Here is a 23,165-nt window from a genome sequence, read left to right on the forward strand (position 1 = left end):
ATTTAAAGGGGAGATAAAAATTGTGTTGACTGTTTAGAGTTGAACCTTGTACATGGCCTAGACAAAGGGATTGTGCCCAGGAAGGCAGTCTAGACATTGTGCAATAAATAAATGTGTGGGAACTTCTGCATGCAAAGCCCATGCCCTCCCTAAGTGATGTCTCTTGAAACTGCAGTCATGAAAATGGTTTTCTTTGCTTTGCTTATGTTAACTGTGAAAGAATCCTTATAGATGTAGAATCCATTGTCACTCTGAAAATCTACCAAAGTGGTTTGAGGGTACAATTTAAAGTGGAGAAATGGTAGCTGTGAATGTGTTTTCAGTGGACCCTTCTTTCCTCTCTCAATCCCCTGCTTTCTCTTTCTTGGGATCTGTGAAGTCAGAGGATGCCCTGCTAGGGGAAAGAGGAAGGGGGTGGGGTTTCAACATCCACCTCTAGTTCAAACCACTGCCCAATACCAGTTCTTACAGTGACCCAAAATCTAGCTTCATTTTGCAAAATATTTACTTGAAAAATGGTAAGACAGTTTTATACCTTAACATAAAGGAACTATAGTGCTTCTAATTCTGAAGGGGTAGGAGTTTTTAATTGTAAGAAGCATTTGATTCTGGCTTCTTTTTTTAAACAATATGTTAAAAGAACTGGCATGCAAAAATGGTTTAGAAAAACCAGCCTGAGAACACTGAGGCTTTGTTACAAAAACTGTTAAACCAAGAGAACAACATCTTGACAATATGAAGAATCATGCAAATCCCTTTATATGCAGAGTCATGTACAGACATTGGTTTTCTCTTTTTAACTATTAAAATTTGTCATAGTTTGAAACATCCTCTGATAAGATGTTGTTGTCCTAGGTGAAAAAAGAAGTCGGTGATGTTAGCATCCTGATTAACAATGCTGGCATTGTGACGGGAAAGAAATTCTTGGACTCTCCAGACGCAATGATACAGAAGTCTATGGAAGTGAACACAATGGCACACTTCTGGGTAATAGCATTTGTGATTTAAGATTTGTGATTTTAACTATGAAAGTATATTTGCACTTGGATTGGGCTTTGATTAGTAAAATGCAGGCTTGCAGTTGTGTTAACAGATGCTCCATCTACGTTTATCAGAATGTAAAATGAGCGCTCTCCTACGTCATACAGGCCTGGTGGATCAGGCCCAGGGCCCCTCTAGTCCAGCATCCTTTTCTCAGTGGCCAACAAGATGCCTGCAAGCTTGGCATGAGCTGTAGTCCATCTAGTTTAACAAATCACCTGGACTAGAAGTCATTTTCTCTGTAAATGAAATCTGTGAGTTCAGAGGGAGGAAAAGCACCCTGATTAAATCCCATCTCCTTACAAAGGATCGGAGAGTAGCCGCATCGATGGGATCCAGGGGATTTGGGAAAGTGCACACCTGACATCCTAACTTCTGTCCCAAGTAACTGGTAGTAAATATGATTAAGGTTAGTAATGTTTAAACACATCTTACATGAGGATAAACATGGCCTTGGCAAAGGGAAGTTCTGCCTCACTTTTTTTTTAAAAGTATTTAGATTTCAATAAAACCCAAATGACTAAGTCCCTTGACCAAGGCTCTGGAGTAAATTTAGTCACAGTTTTAATAGAAAACCCAGTTATGTCAGTTAAATATTTTGTTGTTTTTGTCTAGCACTCGTCATGCTCTCCTGGTCACTGAGCACCATAGATATAATCATTTTGGATTGAAAACTGAGTTTAAAGAACAGGTAGCTGAGAATAGGAATAAATGGACAGTTTCTTTTTCTCAGTGGAAGGAGCTAAGCAGTGAGGGCACCTCAAGATATAGAGCAGACCAGTACTATTTAGCTTATTGCTTAATAATCTAGATTAGGGAATGAGCAGTAAGGTGGTCATGCTTACACATGAAACAGTTGTTCACGGCAATGAAGAACTAGGTGGAAAGGAAATAAAACATGATTGGGTGTCAGTATAAACTGCAGTTATCCACAGAAGCACTCGAGAAGGATGCCATAGCAATAGCCCCTCTTTGCCCTGGCAAGCATCCACTTCTTCCTCAGACAAGTGGATGAACTGATAAGGCTTGCTTGCACAGGCTTTTAATTATTGGCACAGAGTCTAAAGGTCTGGAGATGCAGGTAGCCAAGCACACTTGGGAGTGTGCAAATCTTTACCAAGCAGGGACTCAGGATCAAAGTGCACGTTCTATAAAAGCATGCTTAATGCTGCTCTGTGTAATTTGAAAGAACTTTGAAGGAAAAGTAGCCAAGTGGACAAGTAGAAATTCCTTAGAAGAGCAGCCAAGGCTGCCTTTTACTTGCTCTCACCCTCTGGGTGGTCCCAGTGGGCTTATCACTATACTGGCCCAAGAAGGGGAAAGGGGATGGGTGGAGCCTTTCAGAGAAAGAGGGCAAAAGGCAGTGGCGATCATTTACTTCCCTGTTCTTTGCAGCTGAGAGAGAAGCAAGGAGTATCCACCCCCATCTTCCCACATGCCCCCTTACTGGGCAGTGGAGTGGGGCCCTGTCTGCTGTGCTCAGGTGAGCAAGTAAGAGGAGGGTGTGCCTGATCTTTCCAGCGCTGACTCCCTATGCCTTGACACTGAAAGAGGAAGGATTAGAGAGCAGGTGAAGGCAGCTGCTTGTTATTTTTCTCTGGGCAGCACCATGGCCCCCTTCTTACTTGCATGGCTCCCTCCCTGGAAGTGGCAGAGCTCAGTGGAGATGGGGCTGATGAGGAGGTAGGGTGTTTCAGGGGACAGCCCTCCTTCTCCAACTCTTCTGGGAAAAGGAAACAGTGATTTGCTTTTTGCTCTTTCGTAGCGTGCCTTTTCCCTCAAAAGTGACAGCGTTAAGCATGCTTTTTGTGTGTGTGTGTGTGTCCCCTTTATATAACTAAAACCAAAAGGAGAGCCGGGTGTTCAGGCTTGTGCAGGCAACATTAGATTTTATTTTTTTGATCTGTGAGTCACAGGTCAGACTTAGCCAAGCCTTTTTAATCCTTGGATTTGAAACTGTTGCCTGTGAGATGCAAGCTAAAACAGAGTGAGTAAATTTAAGACTTGAATCAGAGCCAGGTTGTATTAAATCTCTCTTTCTCCTTGATAGGATTTCTAGTACTGTGTAAAACCTCTTGCAGAATGAGCAAGCATTTTGAAACTGAGAGTAAGGTCATCTAGCTTGCCATCAGACATGTAACATTTACATTATTGGCAGGAGAGCATGAACATGCTCAAGGTGTGCTGCAGCCATGATTGTTCCCGCTAAGCCTGATTGTTCATACTGATAGGCCACACTAAGTTCAATGGAACTTTGTCCCATGCAAGTGTGTGCACAGTTTTGCAATCCTAGTTTGTATAATTAGTTGGACGTTTGGAAGTGTTATAATTTGAATCCAGCATTCCCCACCCTCACCCCACCCTTTTAAACATTTATTTTAAAATACTGAATAAAGGTATAACCAATGGGGCTGTTGCATATCATTGAGACCTGGGAGCACCTGTAGACCTCAAGCCTGATCAGACAGGGTGACTTTTGAATGTCAGGGTGAAGACAGACACACATTCAAAAGTATGGTGGAACTTATATTCCCTGCACCGTGGGGCATTTGTTTTTCAGGACAGAGGGCTATATTCAGCATTGCACTAAAGAGATGGTTCCATTTCTGCTTGCTCAACGGTATAATGCCCTCTCTCTGTGTGCTGTTCTGAGGGTTCTCCCAACCCTCTGGAGCAGATATGGGAAGGGATGCGGGGTACACACAGGGGGAGGAGAAGGCCTAGGTTGCTAGCAGAGATCCTTGCACTGGCTCCCTCTAGCACAACAATTTAGAGAGTGTTGTTTTGGTGTTGTATTTTTACTGTAACTTTTAACATCAGTTTTCAAACCATGTACACCATGCTGGGAATGTCACCCCATTTTCACACTTTGCTTCTGTCTTCTTAACTACAGAAGAAATCAGAAGTTGGAATTTGTTCTGGGGGTATGATGCTATCGATTTTTTACTAGAAACTGGAAGAAGTTCTGATTTCAGTGGTGCAAACAAGTGCTTAAAAGGCCCAGTAGGATTGGTGAGCAATGGAAAATGGATGTAATATGCATGTAGAGGAGTGGTGCACTTCAACATGATGTTGTCTGAAAAGTGTTTTGTGTTTGCAATAGTAGAAATTAAAAGAGTTCTGTATAAAATCTGTATTTATGTATCTACTTGCTATAATTGGAAATGGGACTAAACTGTGGTAAGTTTTTCAGCAGAACAATCTGTTTGTAAAAAAAAATAAAAATCAGGCATCTAGTACTACTAGCAAGTTTTTTTTTGTTTTGATTAAATGGTAAGTCTGTAGTTTAGATGTGAAACTTTTGAAGAAGAAGAATTTCTTGCAGGTGTGAAATCCATAGACTAAACTATGGTATTTCTGAGCATGAAATAACAAATAAACTTGCAGTATTTAGCTTCTTAGATTAGAAAAAATAGAAATATTTAATCTAATAAAGGTAATGAAACTGAACAGCAGCAAAGACTGTCACTGCCAGAAACTAATGAACTACTAAAACTCCACATTTTAAAGGTTGGATTACAAAATGTATGGCATGTTGTTCAAATGTCAGCAGGGTTGGCGATAAGGAAGGTAAGCTTCCAATTCTATGGTAGTCTTCTATGAGCATTAGAAGATGAGTTACAGTGTTGAAATAAGATAGTGGGCCTGCCAAGGTTAAGTAAGGGTTATGTTCCAGGGGTGCAAAGCCAAAACCACATAATCAGCAATCTCTGGAACCACCGCCACCACCCCACAAGATGGAGGCCTGATATTGTTGTAAGAGGTGTGAGGACTTTGGCAGCATCCTGGGGCCCTCGCGCCTCATTCTCCGTACACTGGTGCCTCACTTACCAGGCTTTGGGGATGAGGTGTCACACTGCCAGAGCCCTTGTGCTACCTTCTGAAAGCCCAGTAAGCAAGGAAAATCCACTGGGTGGGGGAAATAAATAAATGGATAGTGGGGAATGGCGAGTTTCCCGCATTCTCCTTTTTTTAAATTATTCCCTACCCTTGCGAAGCTGTGGATGTAGGAAAGTAGCATAAGTTTACTGTACGGTACTTCGGGTTAGGGACGCAGGTGGCGCTGTGGGTAAAAGCCTCAGCGCCTAGGGCTTGCCGATCGAAAGGTCGGCGGTTCGAATCCCTGCGGCGGGGTGCGCTCCCGTCGTTCGGTCCCAGCGCCTGCCAACCTAGCAGTTCGAAAGCACCCCCGGGTGCAAGTAGATAAATAGGGACCGCTTACAAGCGGGAAGGCAAACGGCGTTTCCGTGTGCGGCTCTGGCTCACCAGAGCAGCGATGTCACGCTGGCCATGTGACCCGGAAGTGTCTCCGGACAGCGCTGGCCCCCGGCCTCTTGAGTGAGATGGGCGCACAACCCTAGAGTCGGGCAAGACTGGCCCGTACGGGCAGGGGTACCTTTACCTTTACCTTTACTTCGGGTTACAGACACTTTGGGTTACAGACACTTTGGGTTACAAACTCCGCTAACCAAGAAGTGGTTGCTCCAGGTTAAGAACTTTGCCCCAGGATAAGAACGGAAATCGCGCACCAGTGCCGCAGCGGCAGCAGGAGGCCCCATTAGTGAAAGCGTGCCTCGGGTTAAGAATGGATCTCTGGAACAAATTAAGTTCTTAACCCAAGATACCACTGTACTTACTTGTGCTTGGTTTTTGTAATGTATTACAGTGAACGCTCTGGTTGCGAACGTGATCTGTGTGGGAGGCACGTTCGCAACCTGCAGCGTTCACAACCCACAGTGCCGCATCTGCACATGTGTGGGTTGCGATTTGGCACTTCCGCACATGCACAAAGCACGATTTAGTGTTTCTGCGCATGCGTGAGCGCCAAAACCCAGAAGTAACCTGTTCCGGTATTTCCGGGTTCAGTGCGCAACCCAAAAACGAGCAACCAGAAGCGTCTGTAACCCAAGGTATGACTGTACTATGAAATGTAAACTACTACTACGATGATGATGATGAAGAAGAAGAAGAAGAAGAAAAGAGTAGAACATCTTGCCTTTTCCCACATAAATGCTATTTCTATAAACATTGACCCTGTACGGCCTACAGGAATAGCCTCCCCTCCGGCATGCAACATGCCTCTTGATAATTTTCAATAAGATGGCTGATAAAAACTCACTGCATGGATAATTTATTGCTTTTGCTACCTGTTTCAAAATTTGTTAATTTTATCACCCTGGGACTCTTGACTGAAAAGCTGGTTGTAGATGTCTCAGGTAAATAACAAGTAGTACTAACTGATTCTAAAGTAGCAACAGCAGAAGTCCTGTGCCCAAGATCGCCCAGGAAGGTCCTGGCTGGGGTGAAATTGCTAGAGGGAGTTTGTTCACCACGCTAGCACATGCATCCTTGTATATTTATTTGTTATTGTATGATCGGTTATCGTTGTTTGTTTGTTCTCTAGACTGTCAAAGCATTTGTTCCAGCCATGGTAGCTTCTAATCATGGACATGTGGTAACTATTTCAAGTGCAGCTGGCTTAGTTGGCGTTACAGGACTGGCAGGTTAGTACACATCAGATGCACTGATGAACAAACAAAAGACACAAACCACAGATCCTTTCATCTATTTTAGACGTGTGGTCCAACAGGTGGATAAACAGGGGCTTCTCTGATGTAGAAATAGAAGTCTCACACAGCTATATGGAAGCAGCTGGGGAGAGCCAAGAATGAGCTGCTCTTGTAGAAGACACCAGTAATGATAGATTAGATTGTAGGTGCAGAGAAGTTGGTAGCAGAAGCAGTTTCATTAAACATTCCTGCTAAGGCTAGCATGCCAGGTTATAGGTGCAGATAGGCCTCTGAACACTGAGTCTTCAGATTAATTGTCGTATGTTAGCGTTAAGCTACGATGGGTAGCTTTGGCAGGAATAGTAGTTAACTGGGAGGTGGGAACCAACAAAGGAAATACTTTACCAAAAAAGGACAAGGAAGAGTGTAACTCAGAGGATGGGGAACATGTTGCTCCCCTGATGTTAACTCCCATCTGCTCCACCCAGCATAGCTAATGGTCAAGAATGATGGGGAGCTGCAGTCCAGCAACATCTGTCGGACCACAGGTTCCCCTATCCCCTAAATGCATGCACTGACAAGGCTGCAGTAAATAACTGAGGAATGTGCTTTCAGTCTGAAGAAAGCTAGAAGCTTTTGAATGATGATTGTGGAGAAATGTTAGAACATAACAAATAAGCATTGCCAGCACCTGTGTTGTCACTTGTGCATTGGGCCATAGATGCTTGTGCAGGAAAGGATCTTGCATAGAGAAAATGGTGTACAGTCATACCTCAGGTTACAGATGCTTCAGGTTGCATTTTTTCAGGTTACAGACTGCCGAAACCTGGAAGTAGCGGAACAGGTTACTTCCGGGTTTCGGCGGTCACACATGCGCAGAAGCGCCAAATCGCAACCCGCATTTGCGCAGACACACAGCTGCGGGTTGCGGACGCTGTGGGTTGCGAACGTGCATCCCGCACGGATCACGTTTGAACCCGAGCATCCACTGTACATGCAAGCAAAGAGCCAATCAATGGCACAGGTGGCTTTCAATGTGTTCATAATTTTCAAACTCACTCTCAGTAATCTGTGTGTTAGTCCTAGTTTTGTAGAAAGGTCTGTAGAAAATCAGACTTAAACCAGGGAGCCCTGAATTCATATCCTTACTTAGCCATGAAGCTGATCATGTGTCACTGGGCTAGTCAATCTCTGTTGATGTAACCATCCTCATAGAGTTGTTCTGAGTTCATTTGACATTACTCTGTAATCAGTTGGTTTTTTTAAATGCCACCTATAATTGCATGAGACTGTTGAAACCATTAAACCAGGATTGCCGACTATTTTGCATGTGGGCCATGTCACAAAAGGTCCCATCTTTAATACACTGCTTTACCCAGATATTGTTCTGCTGCAATGTTTCTAGATCTTTCCTCTCGTTTCACAGATTACTGTGCAAGTAAATTTGCAGTAGTTGGCTTCGCTGAGTCTCTAGCTATAGAGATGTTGGCATTGGGAAAGACTGGTGTTAAATCCACAATTGTCTGTCCATTTTTCATAAACACGGGAATGTTTGATGGCTGTCAAACCAAGTGAGTTAACTGTTTATATATTTGTGTCCATATAATGTTAAAATAATTGTATAAGAGAAATGCTGAAATGGTGAAGATTGATTGAAACATAACCTAAGGCCTTGGAGAGCCGCTGTCATTTAGAGTAGACAACAAGGGGCCCCCAAAAATAATCTGCCCTATTATAAGGCTGCTTCCTGGGTTCCTGTATGCTCAAATCTGCATGATATACATAAATTAAACAGCAGGTTTGCCACAGTAACATATATGCGCTGAGAGAAGTGGCACTTCTTGAATTTGTGCCTATTGTGTCACTCTGCATTTGACGGATAACTGTTGAGGATGGCATTTTATTTATTAAGTTTCTATCCAACCCTACCTTCCAGGGCAGCACACAGCAAAACAATAAAATAATATAAACAATATGCAGTATAAAAGTATACTACAGTCGTACCTTGGAAGTTGAACGGAATCCATTCCGGAAGTCTGTTCGACTTCCAAAACATTCAGAAACCAAAGTGCGGCTTCTGATTGGCTGCAGGAAGCTCCTGCAGCCAATCAGAAGCCACGGTAGCCCCATCGGACATTCGGCTTCCAAAAATAGTTCGCAAACCAGAACAGGTTTGCAGCGTTAGGGAGCCAAAACGTTCAAGAACTAAACTCTTCAAAAACCAAGGTAGGACTGTATTTAAAACCATTTAAACTATTTAAACTATTAAACAACTTTTAAACATTTAAACGAGAGGGATAGCTCTGTTGATAGAGCATGAGACTCTTAATCTCAGGGTCATGAGTTTAAGCCCCATAGTGGGCAAAAAAAATCCTTCATTGCAGGGGGTTGAATTAGATGACGCTTGTGGTCCCTTCCAACTTTACACTCCTGTGGTTCTATATCTAAAAATGTGCAGCCTAGAAGATCCTCCTGTCTCCGGAGTTGGACAAATCTAACTGTTCCCCCCTCCTCTACAGTAAGGATCAATCACAGGCAATCCAGACTTCACCACAGAATGATCTGTTCATGACGGCAGCGTGATGATCTCAATCTCTCCCCCCCCCCCCCGTCTGTCACACAATCACTAGTTCTTTCCCAGTATCCTCTGTAGCAAATACCAGATCCAGGGTATGACCTGCAATGTGTGTCAGCTGTTCAAAGTGTTGACCTGATGGTCATGGCAGCCATGAAGTCCTGAGTGGACCCAAGCAAAGGGTACTCAGCATGGATATTGAAGAGACCCAAGACTCGTGGGCTGGGATTCTTTAACACCATACTGTCTCCACCAGCTCGGTCCTGAAGATGGTTGGGCAGTGGGGTGGATGGGAGCACCCACAAGATCCCTGTCCTGCCTCGGTAGCCCAACATCATGTACAAACCCAGATCCCAGAAGGACTGGCCTCCTGGCCAAGTTGTGGAGTTTTTGTGGGCTGACCCGATGTTTCAAAACAATACCATCAGATAGGACAGATCAACTTGGCTACTGGGGAGTGTTTAAGAAGGGGCTATATACGTCGAGTCTCCCACTCTCTTCTATGAGGATATGGTTTTTCTCCACCTGTATTCAGTCTCAACCCTCACTCCTAATGATAGAGAAATGCACAGAATTTTACTTAACGGTTGCCATCAATTTGATTTTAATTAATTTTTATAATTGAAATGTTTTTAGAATGTTGGATTATTTGATTGTTTGATTATTTTATTGTTGTTAGCCGCCCAGAGCCCGGCTTCGGCTGGGGAGGGCGGGATATAAATAAAATTTATTATTATTATTATTATTATTATTATTATTATTATTATTATTTATTCAGATGACAGGTCTTCTCAAATATTTGCCCTGAAAAAAATGCCCTTTGAAAGTAATGAGGGGAAATCATATTGAAGAAAGAATAAATTATTTTCCCCCTGTTCGGAATGGTGCTGTACTAGGCAGCAGTCTTCATATCTGAAACTCATTGGCACAGGTGGTAACTGTGGGGAACTCCTGACCATTGAGAAGTTCTCTTACCTGCTTTATCTCTTCAGGTGGCCACGGTTCCTGCCTGTTATGGATCCAGACTATGCAGCTGAAAGAATTATCTCTGGTATTCTGCGAAATCAGGTGTATGTCTACATCCCACGTAGCATAACCCTTTTGGTTGCACTGAAAGGGTAAGAATGTCATTTTCCTTTTGCATCTATTTTTTGTACATTTCTTTCTTGCTCTGAAGCCTGGCAGCAGGCAAGAGAACTGTTAGGGCATAAAAATATTTAAAATATTAGCAGATTGAAAAGGGTGTCTTCTCAGTGATATGGGGAAATCTAAGCATTGTGTTTAGAGGCAAATGAGTGCCAGGATCTCCCAATTCTTTCAGAGAGTTTTTGGTATATTCATTTCTCTATTGTTCCAAATCTCCAATCTCTGGTCACACCTGGGGCAATAAGTTCTATTGTCTTGTTAACAACCCACAATGGCTTTCTTAGGTGTTATGTACTAAAGTTCTCACCCTGGGCCAGCAGGGGGATACTGTAGATAGTTCAGGTCCACATATGCAAATAAGGGATTGAAAGTGACGTTCAGTGATTGGATAGTTACAGAAAATGGTTACTGTTGCGTTCTAGTGGAGCTCTATATAAGCAGGCTGGCTGAACCCTTCAGTTCAGTCCTGTTCTGGCCTGTGAATAAACAAGAGCTGTTTGAAGAATCACTGTGTCATCTGATATGTTCACCCACAACTTAACATTAAGGGCCCTAGTTTGGCCAGGCTACCCAGGAATTCCTTTCACAGTTTATATTCTCCCCTTGTATTACAAATAACCCAAAATCCTAACACTTATTAATTTCAGTGTTTAAGGGGAACCCCGCCCTCCCCCAGTTTTGTAACAGTATGATGCAGCTGCTTCGGACAGCAAGGTGACTTGGGACAGATATGGGTGGAAATGACTTACTTTCACAAGAATTTGGTTTCAAAACAGGAGTTTTGAACAAGTGTCAGTAGAAATCTAAAAGAAAGGCAGGTGTTAAGGCAAAAACTCGTCTGGCAATTTATACTCTTAAAATCTTGGTGTGACAAACTACCTTCCCTGGCCTTGTCCACAGGCCCCAAAGAAGGCAGGAGGAGTGACTTCAGGACCAAGCTATATAAAAATGATTAGGACTCCAAACACTTTACTCAGTAGATGTGGAAGACGTCAGTTTGCTTGGGCAAAGCTGCAGGGACAGTTGACGCAACCCGCATTCCCCATTCTTTGCTAGGTAAAGGGAACCATTAGGTCCAGTCGTGGCCGACTCTGGGGTTGCAGCACTCATCTTGCTTTATTGGCTGAGGGAGCCAGCATACAGCTTCCTGGTCATGTGGCCGGCATGACTAAGCTGCTTCTGGCGAACCAGATCAGTGCACGGAAACGCCGTTTACCTCCCCGCCGGAGTGGTACCTATTTATCTATTTGCACTTCGACGTGCTTTTGAACTGCTAGACGGGCAGGAGCAGGGACCGAGCAACGGGAGTTCACCCCGTCACGGGGATTCGAACCGCCAACCAGAGTCCTAGGCTCTGTGGTTTAACCCACAGCGCCACATCAGTCTCTAAATCCTCTGTCTTTCCTAACAATGCTGTGTGACCTTGAAGGGGGTGGGATGATGCATAGGTGTCTGAATCCTTCCCCCACCCCCCTTGTGAGAATGCAAGCAACTTGAGTTGAGGAGGACCTTAAGTTCTAGAAAAGCAGGATGGGGAGAAGCATGCTAGATAGACCACATGGTCTGGCAGCTTCCTGCTGCAAGTGAATACCTCTGGATTGTGAAATGTTGCACTGAATTTATTATCTGGAAAAGATTCAAGTGCCTTTTGTGGGAGGGGAAGAAAATATGCAGGTACTGACATGAGATAAATGTAAGGAATAGAAAAGTATTATTATTATTATTATTATTATTATTATTATTATTATTATTATTATTATTGCATTATTTTTACATATGTCTGAATGCCTGCTTTCCTGTAGGATTCCTGTCTCTTCAAAATCACACAACTTTTAGAAATGAGCAGGAGAAGCAGCCTTTATTTCTTTTTATTTATTTGTTTAGAAGCATTTCTAAACTACTCAGTATTTTTAAATGCCTGAGTGGTACACAAAAATACCAACATAAAAATGATAAGACTCCTAGAAACAGAGCTATGACATAAAAAACAGGATTTCATTAATAAACAAATACATAAGCAGAGGAAATTATCTGTTGAATAAATATCCTGATACAATTACTTTGCCCTATTATAATTAACTCACTCTGCAGACAGAATAAATATGCTTCTGTCCTTAATTTTTGACAGTTATGCTTCTCATAATAGCTGCTTTATATCCCTGGAAGAGAGAAATAGATGTCTGTATTATTACTTTTCCCACAAAGTGTAACAGGACCTTTCGATGTATGGGCAGGAGCTGGATCAAGGGAGTTGTGTGGAGGTGATGAGCTAAATGCATGGCATTTGAGTAAAATATACTATTTCAGGAGCTCTAATCTTCTATGCCACATGTGTTTTGGTCCTGAGGTGCAAAAAAAGGGAGACATGATAAATAAGGGCTGTATAAAATGAACAGCAGAGGGAGAAGTTAGGTCAGGGGTTAGCAAATTTTTCCGCAGAGGGCTGGTCCACTGTTCCTCAGACCTTGTGGGGACAGACTATATTTTGAAGGGAAAAAATGAATGAATTCCTATGCCCCACAAATAACCCATAGATGCATTTTAAATAAAAGGACACATTCCACTCATCCACGGGCCGGATTTAGAAGGCGTTTGGGCTGGATCTGGCCCCTGGGCCTTAGTTTGCCTACCCATGAGCTAGGTAGTTCTTATGGTTTGTGGAGGGTGTGGTTGTGGAAGAGAAATGTGTGACAGGTACAGCTTTCTTTCTTTTTCCTGCTTCTGGACGCCCAGGGCAGCTGTAGCCAAGAAAGCCTTTGGCTCACTCTGGTTGGTGATTTCTCTGCACCTTAGTCTGGGACGATCTTACTTAGCCCCAGTAACATGTGTCTTGGTTACATCAGGATTGGATTAACATGACAGTGATGCCTTTGAAGCATCTCCAGAAAGTGTTGAGAATGCAGCAGCCAGGGTTTTCAGAGCATATTGTTGCCCTTCCTGAACACCTGCACTGATTACTGTTAAGTTTCCAAGGAGCATTCGGATGTGCTGGTTATTAATCCCTACATGGCAGGGGTCCAGGATACTTAAGAGACTGCCATGCCACCCTGCCTGTGCTCTGTTGGGAAAGTTCCTCAGGCCCTGCACAGGCTGGTACACACATAAAAGGCTGAGGGCATGTCTTAGTTGTGGAGCTCTTCCACAGGAAGGCCCTCTGCTCCCTCAACTTATTTTGGCTCATCTGGTTCCAGATGGTTTTGTGTTGTTATTATTAACCTGTCCAGGTTATGTATGGATGCTTGCCTTTTTAATCACCTACCTTTTGATTTTCCAGTTCTGTGGCATGTCTGTGTGTTTTTAGTTTGCTTTAATGAACTTTTTGTTGGACACCTTGAGCATTATGTGCAAGTGGAAAGGTGGGAAAGGAAATAAAACAATGGTGCCAAAGCAGAAGAGAATCTCAAAGTTTGACACTCATCATGCCTGTGTTCTTTCTTTCTTTTTCCCCAGTTTAATACCTACAAAAATTGGTATGCTTCTCGGAGACTATATGGGGTATTTCCATTTTATGGAGACATTCACAGGTCGTGCAAATAAGATTGAAGACAATAAATCTCAGTAAACAGCAACAAAAATTCCAACTTTGACTTACCTCCTGAGTGTCAGACATGTGGAACTCCTATAATGCCATTACTTAATGTGTGTGCCTGAAACATCAAAGATAGCATGACTTGTTAGTAAGAAATAAAATTATTTTTGAACTAAATTTCACTGATGGTGGAATATGAATGATTTTTAATTACAACTCTTTTTAGAACTGCTGCTATGTCGTTGTATGTAGCTTGTGAATTAAGTGATTTTTATTGCAATAAAATATTAAACCTTGGAACAAATTTGTATATATTAAGGCTTTTGAGCTTTACTTTTTCACGTACAAATTAAACAGCAGCAATAATTTTAAAAACTGTTTTTCTTAATAAATGATTTCTCTAACTCCTGAAGTCATATTTATCCTGTGTATTTTTGTGTGTCTGGCCTACCACTTTTAATATGGGTGAAATGGGAAGAACAGTAATTTTGGTAACAGAATAGTGTAATATTGATGTACCCATTTGTGTATCGAATTTTGTCTTCCAGCTTTGTGAGGTTCAGTTGGCAGGAGCCACTTAGTGAGCTTCGTGATGAAGAAGAACTTTATCTTGAGCCTTCTGTGAACCAACTCTCCTCTCTGCCCATTACATACAGGCAGAGACCATTTAGCACACGTCCAAGTGACATGTGACCACCAATGTGTGGGTCCTTTTGGACCTCAGAGAGGGCAGAACGGGGGGTGGGGCAAGCTTATGCACACTCCACCAACACGTGCAGGAATCAGGAACAAAACACCTGTGCAAAATGGTTGCTGTCTGTACTATCTAATATTAAGAGTTGATGGTATGTTTTTACTTTACATTGTTTATGTACAAGTAACAGCTACAATTATTTTTCTTTTTAATTAATTTACTTTCTTACATTTAACAATGCAAATGTTTCAGAGATACAAAAATAACAATGACTTGCCTGTTTGACATCATCTGTTCCACAGCTTAAGGGGAAAAAAATGATGCAGAATTGTTATTGCAGAGAGTTAAAAACAATGCTGTGAATAATAAGATCACGATTCTGTGGAAGCACAACAGAATGATCAATAGTAAGTCCTGGAATATAATATAATCCAGATAAAATTATACTTTGCAGAAACTTTAAAGCCTTAATTTTGTCTTTTGACATAAGCTGTGAATGACCACCATGTAGCTGCATAGAATGAGTGAGTTTTTGGGATATTGTGATAAGACCACCTTAAACAAGGTGTCAAGGGGGAAAGAGTTTGTCCTCCATCCTGGGCAATGGTTAATAGTGTGGCATCAAGCAAATAAATTATATGAGGTTTACAAGTAAGATCATTCTAATTGGTGAAGATGGACAGCAAAGTTGAGGATATGGTTAGACTAGGATATCTACTATATCCTTGATTTCTGTAAAACTTGGTCAGCTAAAAGTCTTTTAATACTGAATTGATTACTTCCAAGTAGCAACAGCAGAAATCTGTTAAAAATGTATTCCAAAGATCCTTACTCAGTATAATCATCTGTGGAAAAAGCAAAGTAAAACAGAATGCAGTTACTATACAAAGCATCCTGCCACTCCTCACAATCCAAATGGAAAGTGGTGCAATGTGGAGGACAGAAGATGGGACACACAATTCTTTCAAAGCCGTGCCTTGGTTGCCCTTATTGTAAAACTGCCTCAATAGCAACTATAGCAAAACTGGGCAAGGAATCAAGAGATCCATCCTGAATGTGTGACACAATGGTACCATTTTTCACCGAGCATCTAAATGTCAGGGCCAGCTGTGCATCCTGTAACAAGACGCTGCTCCACACCCAACCCTGCACTTGGGCAAGGGAGCACTGGATAAGGCATAAGAAGAGCCAGCTGGATCAGGCCAATGACCCATCTAGTCCAGCATCCTGTTCTCACAGTGGCTGGCCAGTTGCCTGCAGTGAACCCACAAGCAGGGAGCCCTGGGCCCAAGAGCAATCTCCCCTCCTCCTGTGGTTTCCAGCAACTGGTATTTATAAGCACGACTGCCTAGATCAAAATGTCAGGATTGTGTGGGGTGAGGCCCTGGCAAGTCTCATGCCGTTTAAAGACAATGAACTGCACTACGAACTCGAAAACAGTCTCTGAGCGAATGATGTGTTCACATCCCTCTCTGTGGAAAAACAGTACACAGCGCTGGTGCTGCCTAGTTCATCTTTATATGAGTTCTTAATAGTAGCTGATGGTAGTGTTTGCAAATTGATCTTGTAAATGGGCCAGAGTCTAAATAAAAGTTAGGCTAAACGGTTTATTAAAGGGAGTACATCTTCTATTCCTCCTCCTTTTTTTCTTTTTTCTTTTCTTTTTTCATTCAAGCCCCACCTATGGCTGTGGCAGATGATACAATCAGTACAGAAACACCATTGTGCTCTACCTATGTACAGGGGGTTGGTTTTTTCTGCTGGGGAACCCATCAATACAAACTTTGATTTGCTGCAGATGAGTCACTTTTAGAAGTAATGTATTTTTAAAGTCAGTTTCTTACAGAGCAGGTATTCCCAAACTGGTCCACAAGTTTTGTTGAGGTGGTCCGTGGCATGTCTGTGAAGAACACTTGCACAGAATTGCCATTGTCCTAAAATACAATATAAGAAATGATGATTAAAAAATCATACAGCATCCAGCACAGTGTGTTACAATTGCTGTAACAGGAAGAAGAAAAATCCTAAGTTCATGGGGGAGAAGGTTTGGGAAGCAATGTTTTTTGAGCGAAAATCTCAAAGCCCTTTTTTATAGGGTCTTAATACGAGGAGTGCACACAAAAGGTCAGGAGAGACGAGGTAAACTTCATAGAGTGCTACTAAGGAAGGAATCGCTTACAAGGTGCTGATGTATCAAAATCTCACACTGAATTGCCTCATGTGAATGGCAAATATAGATGGTTAAATCCACACTGAATGTTTGAGTCAAAATCCCAAACCACTTAATCCAAAGACAGCAACTACTGTCAGGCAACTCTGGCAGATGAATGCATATGTCTGTGTTTCCATATGGAAACCTCAAGCTTTTTTGAGTTACCTCCAATTAGTGTGCTAGGGTGATGATAGCTAGGATAAGAAAATTAAGTTAACTTCACTTGCCTGTAACCAATTTTTTGTGAGGTGTGAAGTATCATTTTACAACACTCACCTGCATTGGCTATGAAAGGCTCACTAGTTTTGCTTAAGCACCGGTAAGATGGTTTAGTAAATGGGCAGCAGCATGCCTGATATTGCCCTTTTCAGTTGGGCTTTCTGGGCTAGTTTAAAAATTTGACCAGTCTGGAGAATATTCTCTCTCTCTGCTTTCTGCAAAGATGGGGAACTAACTCCCATCAGCCTCAATGTTCATGCCCAGTGTCCAGGGATGAAGGGAGCTGTAATTCAAGCACAAGATATTCCCCTAAAAAGCTAAAACCCTGAGCACACTTAAATTTAGGCACCGTTAAATTTAAGTGGGACTTGCTTCTAAGTAAGAAAGCATAGGATCTAGTTGCTAAAATTAATTTCTGCTCCTTATGCAAAACATTGGGCTGCATCCCATGCTAGTCCCGCTTGGAGTAGAGCCAGTGAACTCAATGCCCATGGATTTTAATGTTTCTACTCTGAGTAGGATTTAGATGGATATGATCCATTATTTTTTCAGTAAAAAAGACAAAACGTGTCTTGTTTTCAAACACATATCACTATGTGATGGCTGTAGCTTGACAGGGGAGTTAGGAAATTTTCTCAGGCTGTTTCTTATGACTGTTGATGTGTTAAAGCAGAGAGAAAGATCCCTAGATCCATGTTGTGTGCCAATGCGCAAGTATGGCTTCCCACTGAGAAACAAGCACCACATGGCGCCCCGTATTATCATATGTGCTGTCTGATGTATACATTTGTTTTATATTTATCCAGAGACTGTGCGAACCTTTCAGCCTCCACCCTCCCGCCCCTGTTTGCCACATATTAGTTACAGAGATTTACTTCCAAAATAGGAGTTGCTTCTTTATTTTCATTGTGGGGAAGTCTGGTTTGTGTTTTATATAAAAGCTGGTCTCTTCATCTTGATATGGTAATATCTGAAGACAGGGCTAAATGTTTAGCAGACGGTGCTGTAGCAAAACCGTCTTTTGAACAGTGTTTTCTATTTTTATCTAAAACAGTTCACCGAAAGACACTACTCGAAGAAACAATGAAAATAGGAAAGTTATCTTTCCAATCAATCCCAGACAGTTAGCAAGGATATACATTTGAGTTATTTCTTAGTATCGGGTGGCCCCAGATCTTGTTTGGCGCTAGACTTGCACATGAACATTGCGTATTTACTTGTCTTGAACATGTGTGGCAAGTTGTGCTTTGTGATATGTTTGCTTCAGCTATGAATCATCTAGCAGAGCAATCCTGGCCCTCTTTGTGCACTCTGTGTGTTGTGTTTTTTCCCAATGTCTGCTGTCTGTCAAGCTATGTCCATCACTCCATTTCTGCGGTGGATTCCCCTTCCACCCACCAAATGTGCAGGGGTGGAAGTCCCATTGGCAGGAAGGTTCAGGATGGGGCTGAGTCAGCCTAGGACCCATTGAATCCCAACTTAGCCCTACTGCCATCGCTTGATGCCATGAAACTCAACTGCTGCACAAACTCCAGGCTGCTGTGTGTGGCAGGGCTGCAAATGGGGTGGTAGCCCTGCCAGGCTGTGTGGGAACTGAGGATTTGCTCCCTAAGTTCATGAAGATTTAAGCCAGCCTTTGCCAAGCTGATTGGTATGCTGCCATGCTGGCTGGGGTGGTGGTGAGAATTGTAGCATCACCTACACTTTGGAAATCCTTGTCTTTCCATATTAGGCAGGCATCCATACTGCACTGCGGGGACCTTTTTGGCTCCATGGGCCAGATTCTTAGTAGGCTTGGCTTTGAAGGCCCAGTTTGACAGGTGGGTAGGGGCGTCCTCCAACCAATCACTTGATGTCACAATAGTGTCAGGTGCTTTGGTGCTTTGAAGTCTGAAAGTCAAGATTTCAAAGCACCTCACACACAGCAAGGCTCACCACCTATCAGAAAGCAGGCTTGGCTCTCCCACCATCAACCAAGGGGTGGGAGAACACAAGCCTGTTTTCTGATAGGGGGTTTTCTCCAAGAGCGTGGAGCAGTTTTCTTCTTCCATGTTAATGACAGTTTCAAGGAAAACCTCTTCCCTTTCCTGGCAGAAGGCAGACGGTGAGGGGACGTGTGTGGTTCTTGGAGGAGCAGTTGAAACTCTTGCTCAAATAGAGGGAACACCTTCACTTTTGCTCAAATAGAGGGAACACCTTCACTTTAGCAAGGGATTTAATGCAAAACCCCTTTCTGATCACAAAGGGGTTTGCAGTGAAACCCCAAGCACATCAGCTAGTGTACAGAGGGTTCACTCCTGCTTTCTGCAGGGATTGGCAGCTGCATCTCCCCTTGCTGCACACCTGATGCCACATATAATGCCAGGTATAGGACACGGGTGGTGTCCTCAGTGGTTTATATATAAACCACTGAGCCTTGGGCGTGCCGATCAGAAGATCGGCGGTTTGAATCCCCACGGCATGATGAGCTCCCATTGCTCAGTCCCAGCTCCTGCCAACCTAGCAGTTCAAAAGCACGTCAAAATGCAAGTAGATAAATAGGTACCACTCCGGTGGGAAGGTAAACGGCGTTTCCGTGCGCAGTTCTGGTTTCGCCAGCAGCAGCTTAGTCATGCTGGCCACATGACTGGAAAAACTGTCTACGGACAAACGTCGGCTCCCTCGGCCAGTAAAGTGAGATGAGCGCTGCAACCCCAGAGTCGTTTGCGACTGGTCTTAACTGTCAGGGGTCCTTTACCATTTTTTATAGGCAGTTATATGGGGTTTGGGGGAAATGGCCTCATGGGGAAGCCCTGATGGGACAAATTTGTTCTATGAGCTGCAGATTCCCCAGTCCCACTGTTTTAGACTTCTCCTAAAAAAACTTTTTTTTCCCCAGCAAGTGTATATATGATTTACTTGTCATTTATATCTTGCTGGTCTTAGCTGTGCATTGCTGATCATTATTTTTCGTACACTGCTTATTCTTTTATGTAGTGGTTTATAGGGTGTGTTTTTCCTAAACAAATAGATCAAAAGACACCAGGTTAGCAAAGGTTGGTTGAATTCAATGAGAAGCTTATTTGGAATACAGGCTGCTTCACATTTTGTCAAGATTGAGATGATGGTGCCAGTCTGGCTCGTAGGCTTGTTCTCTTTGACATGCGATGCTGAACTTGTACAGCTCATCTTTCTCTGTGGAGAAGTGTTTTGTACGTTTTAAGACAAGCCTCTAGAGGGCACCAGTTTGCTTTCCTAAATAACTTGCTCAATCCTTCTAAGCAAGCAACATGTCTGCCTGCCAAGCGGCCAGTTTCCTCGGAGCTGCGTCAGTGTCTGTTGCCAGAATCCGTACTTAATACTGGTGGTAAAACTGGGATGGATGCACAGTGGTGCAGCGTTATGATCGCTCAGGTAAGCCAGAGCCCTCTAGAGGTTTCACATGGAACATATACAAGATTTACAAGCTCCAAAAGGTGGAGAAAGCTTACACTTTAAACTTCAAGTTTCAAATCAGATATTACAAATACAGTACCCAAAAAAGGCAAGTGCGCTTCCTGCATACTTGCATGTCCTGGGTTCAAAGCCACTCTATACTGGTGTGACACATGAGCTTCCATTGCAGGAAGAGAAAATTTTATTCAGTTCGCATTTCAAAGCATTCCTGAAACCAAAGCCACCCTTTGACATTCACACTTCTCTGAATTTTGCAATGCAGTTCTCCAGCCAAGTAATGTGTAAAGTGTAAAAAAATGCATATAAATGTGAATATAAATGCATATATTAAAGAAAGTACAATACAAAAAAATACAATATATTAGGGGGGAATGCTTTGCCACTATGTGTATATTTGGATGAATTGCATAGACCAATGTGCATCTTAGGAAAACCTGTACAGTGGTACCTCGGGTTAAGTACTGTACTTAATTCGTTCCAGAGGTCCGTTCTTAACCTGAAACTGTTCTTAACCTGAGGTACCACTTTAGCTAATGGGGCTTCCCGCTGTGGCTGGGCCGCCAGAGCACGATTTATGTTCTCATCCTGAAGCAAAGTTCTTAACCCAAGGTACTACTTCTGGGTTAGCAGAATCTGTAACCTGAAGCATCTGTAACCTAAGGCGTCTGTAACCCAAGGTACCACTGTACAAGGTACAGTGGTACCTTGGTTTAAGAACAGCCCTGTTTACGAACTATGCAGTATACGAACACCACAAAACTGGAAGTAGTGTTCCGGTTAGCGAACTTTACCTCAGTCTATGAACGGAAACCGAATGGTGGAAGGGCACCGGCGGCGGGAAGCCTCATTAGGGAAAGCACACCTCAGTTTAAGAATGGTTTCAGTTTAAGAGCGGACTCCCGGAATGGATTAAGTTCATAAACCGAGGTACCATTGTGGATTCAGAAAGTGACAATTATAAGCCATATTAAGGAAATATTAAGACCAATTAAAATGTCATGAAATAGTGAACAAGCTTTTGAGTTTTGCAGAATTCCCCCATCAGGCAAGATGTTATAGAAAATACCATTTTGTGACATTTTTGTTTGTCTGATAAGTGAGTCGAGAGGCTGTTCTGAACAGCCTTGCACTCTTCTGCAAGAAAAAAGTCTGCGTCATGGGTATATTCCTGGAGCCAATGTTGGCCTTGGTGGCTTTGGAGTGCCTGTTTCCAGCTTCAGACCCTATTACACAGAGATGGCTTGGCCACTGTATTCCATGCAACATCTGGATTGCCTTGCGCTCTGTATGGGACTGCCCTTGAAGGCTACTGAAACTTAAACCATTCCAACATACAGTGTTCAGGTTGCTGGCCAGGGTTCCATTTAGGACTCAAATAACCTGTTAACCTATCCAATTAAAGGTGCTCCTGTTGGTGTTTAAAGCCATAAACAGGCCACAAACAGCTGAAACCTACATGCCCTTTCAGCTGTTAAGATAAACAGAGAGGGCGCCTTTTGGTAGTTCCAGTATAATCAGAAGTACAGTGGTACCTCAGGTTACATACGCTTCAGGTTACAGATTCTGCTAACCCAGAAATAGTGCTTCAGGTTAAGAACTTTGCTTCAGGATGAGAACAGAAATCATGCTCCGGTGGCACAGTGGCAGCAGGAGGTCCCATTAGCTAAAGAGGTGCTTCAGGTTAAGAACAGTTTCAGGTTAAGTACGGACCTCCAGAACGAATTAAGTACTTAACCCGAGGTACCACTGTACAAGGAATGGTGGCCTGGGACATGTCTTTTTCTGTGGAATCCCTTCCCCAGACAGGTGCATATAGCATGAGTACCCTATATTCCACACCATTCTTCCAATTGTAATTTGTTTTAACTATTTTAATATTGTGATTCATATTCTATATCACTCCTATATTTTATATAAATTCCCCACTCAGTATTTTCCCCTTTCATGGGCCTATACTTTCTCTCTCCCTCTTGTGTGTGTGTGTCTGTGTGTGTTGGAGAATACTAACTTTAATCATACAGGGGAGATCCTGAAACGAGAGGAAAATGGCAGACCACCATGTGAAGAAGCAATATTTGAGGCGAGAGTGTTATATGCCTTCCAGCCATCCGATAATGCTACAGAGTTTGACTCCTATTGAGGTTTTCTATCGTGTGTCGCCTAATTAACATGAAGACCATGATTTTGCCCTTTATTGTTTGCTCAGTGCCTCCCAGGCTTCCAGTTTTCTCAGTTTATACTTATATATGAACTTGTTTGTTTCTTGTGTGCTCATGGAAGCAGTTCTGGTTATGTTCCATTTCACCGCACAAAGCAGCTACTATTGTCCATACCAGTTTACCAAAGTCAAAATATTATTGCATACTTGGAGGAATTAGAAAAGTCAATAAATTTCTAAATTTTTGCCCAAATGGGAGACAGTGAGTAAAATATATTAGCAGCAGTTGCAGCGATACAGAATAGCAAGTTGGCTAGTTGTTACAAGGTAATCAGTTGTAACAATAACCTGGCTACTCAAACATATATTGCTGAATTTACCTATAGATTCACACTTAGTTTGTTTGTACGATAGAGACAGAAATAGATGGAGGGCTCCTGGCTAACCATAGAAAAATTATTGCTAAGGGGCAAGGTTATACGGGAGGCAAGCAGATGGGATCTAGCCAAGGCTAAAGAGAATTGCTCCTGCAGACATGAGAAGGTCAAGCAGGCTTAAGAAAAAGCAGAGCATGGACCAGCCTACTGAATAATTAAGAAACAGAACCCCTGGATGCTCAGTTACAGGTAAAGGTTTTCTGGTGGGT

At 42.7% G+C, this 23,165-nt stretch overlaps 1 protein-coding gene and 1 long non-coding RNA gene across 7 annotated transcripts in view; both read left to right on the forward strand.

Annotated features, from left to right (window-relative positions):
- SDR16C5 (short chain dehydrogenase/reductase family 16C member 5) overlaps nt 1-14,213 on the forward strand; it is a 39,671-nt gene extending 25,458 nt beyond the window's left edge. For all 6 annotated transcript variants that reach the window (XM_083518039.1, XM_083518037.1, XM_083518036.1 and 3 more), the window contains exons 3-7: nt 856-987; nt 6,446-6,545; nt 7,978-8,122; nt 10,119-10,244; nt 13,723-14,213. In XM_083518039.1, the coding sequence (XP_083374165.1) occupies nt 856-987; nt 6,446-6,545; nt 7,978-8,122; nt 10,119-10,244; nt 13,723-13,834 (615 nt within the window). In that variant the 3' untranslated portion in view covers nt 13,835-14,213. The remainder of the gene's footprint in view (nt 1-855; nt 988-6,445; nt 6,546-7,977; nt 8,123-10,118; nt 10,245-13,722) is intronic.
- On the forward strand, nt 1,126-5,914 carry LOC310713627. The gene is made up of 3 exons (XR_014529360.1): nt 1,126-2,902; nt 2,958-5,076; nt 5,468-5,914. It is a non-coding gene; the product is annotated as an uncharacterized lncRNA (long non-coding RNA).
- Nucleotides 14,214-23,165: the final 8,952 nt, after the last annotated feature.

This window comes from Podarcis liolepis, assembly GCF_965112155.1.
Source record: "Podarcis liolepis genome assembly, chromosome: 8".
In the NCBI taxonomy this organism is placed as follows: Eukaryota; Metazoa; Chordata; class Lepidosauria; order Squamata; family Lacertidae; genus Podarcis; species Podarcis liolepis.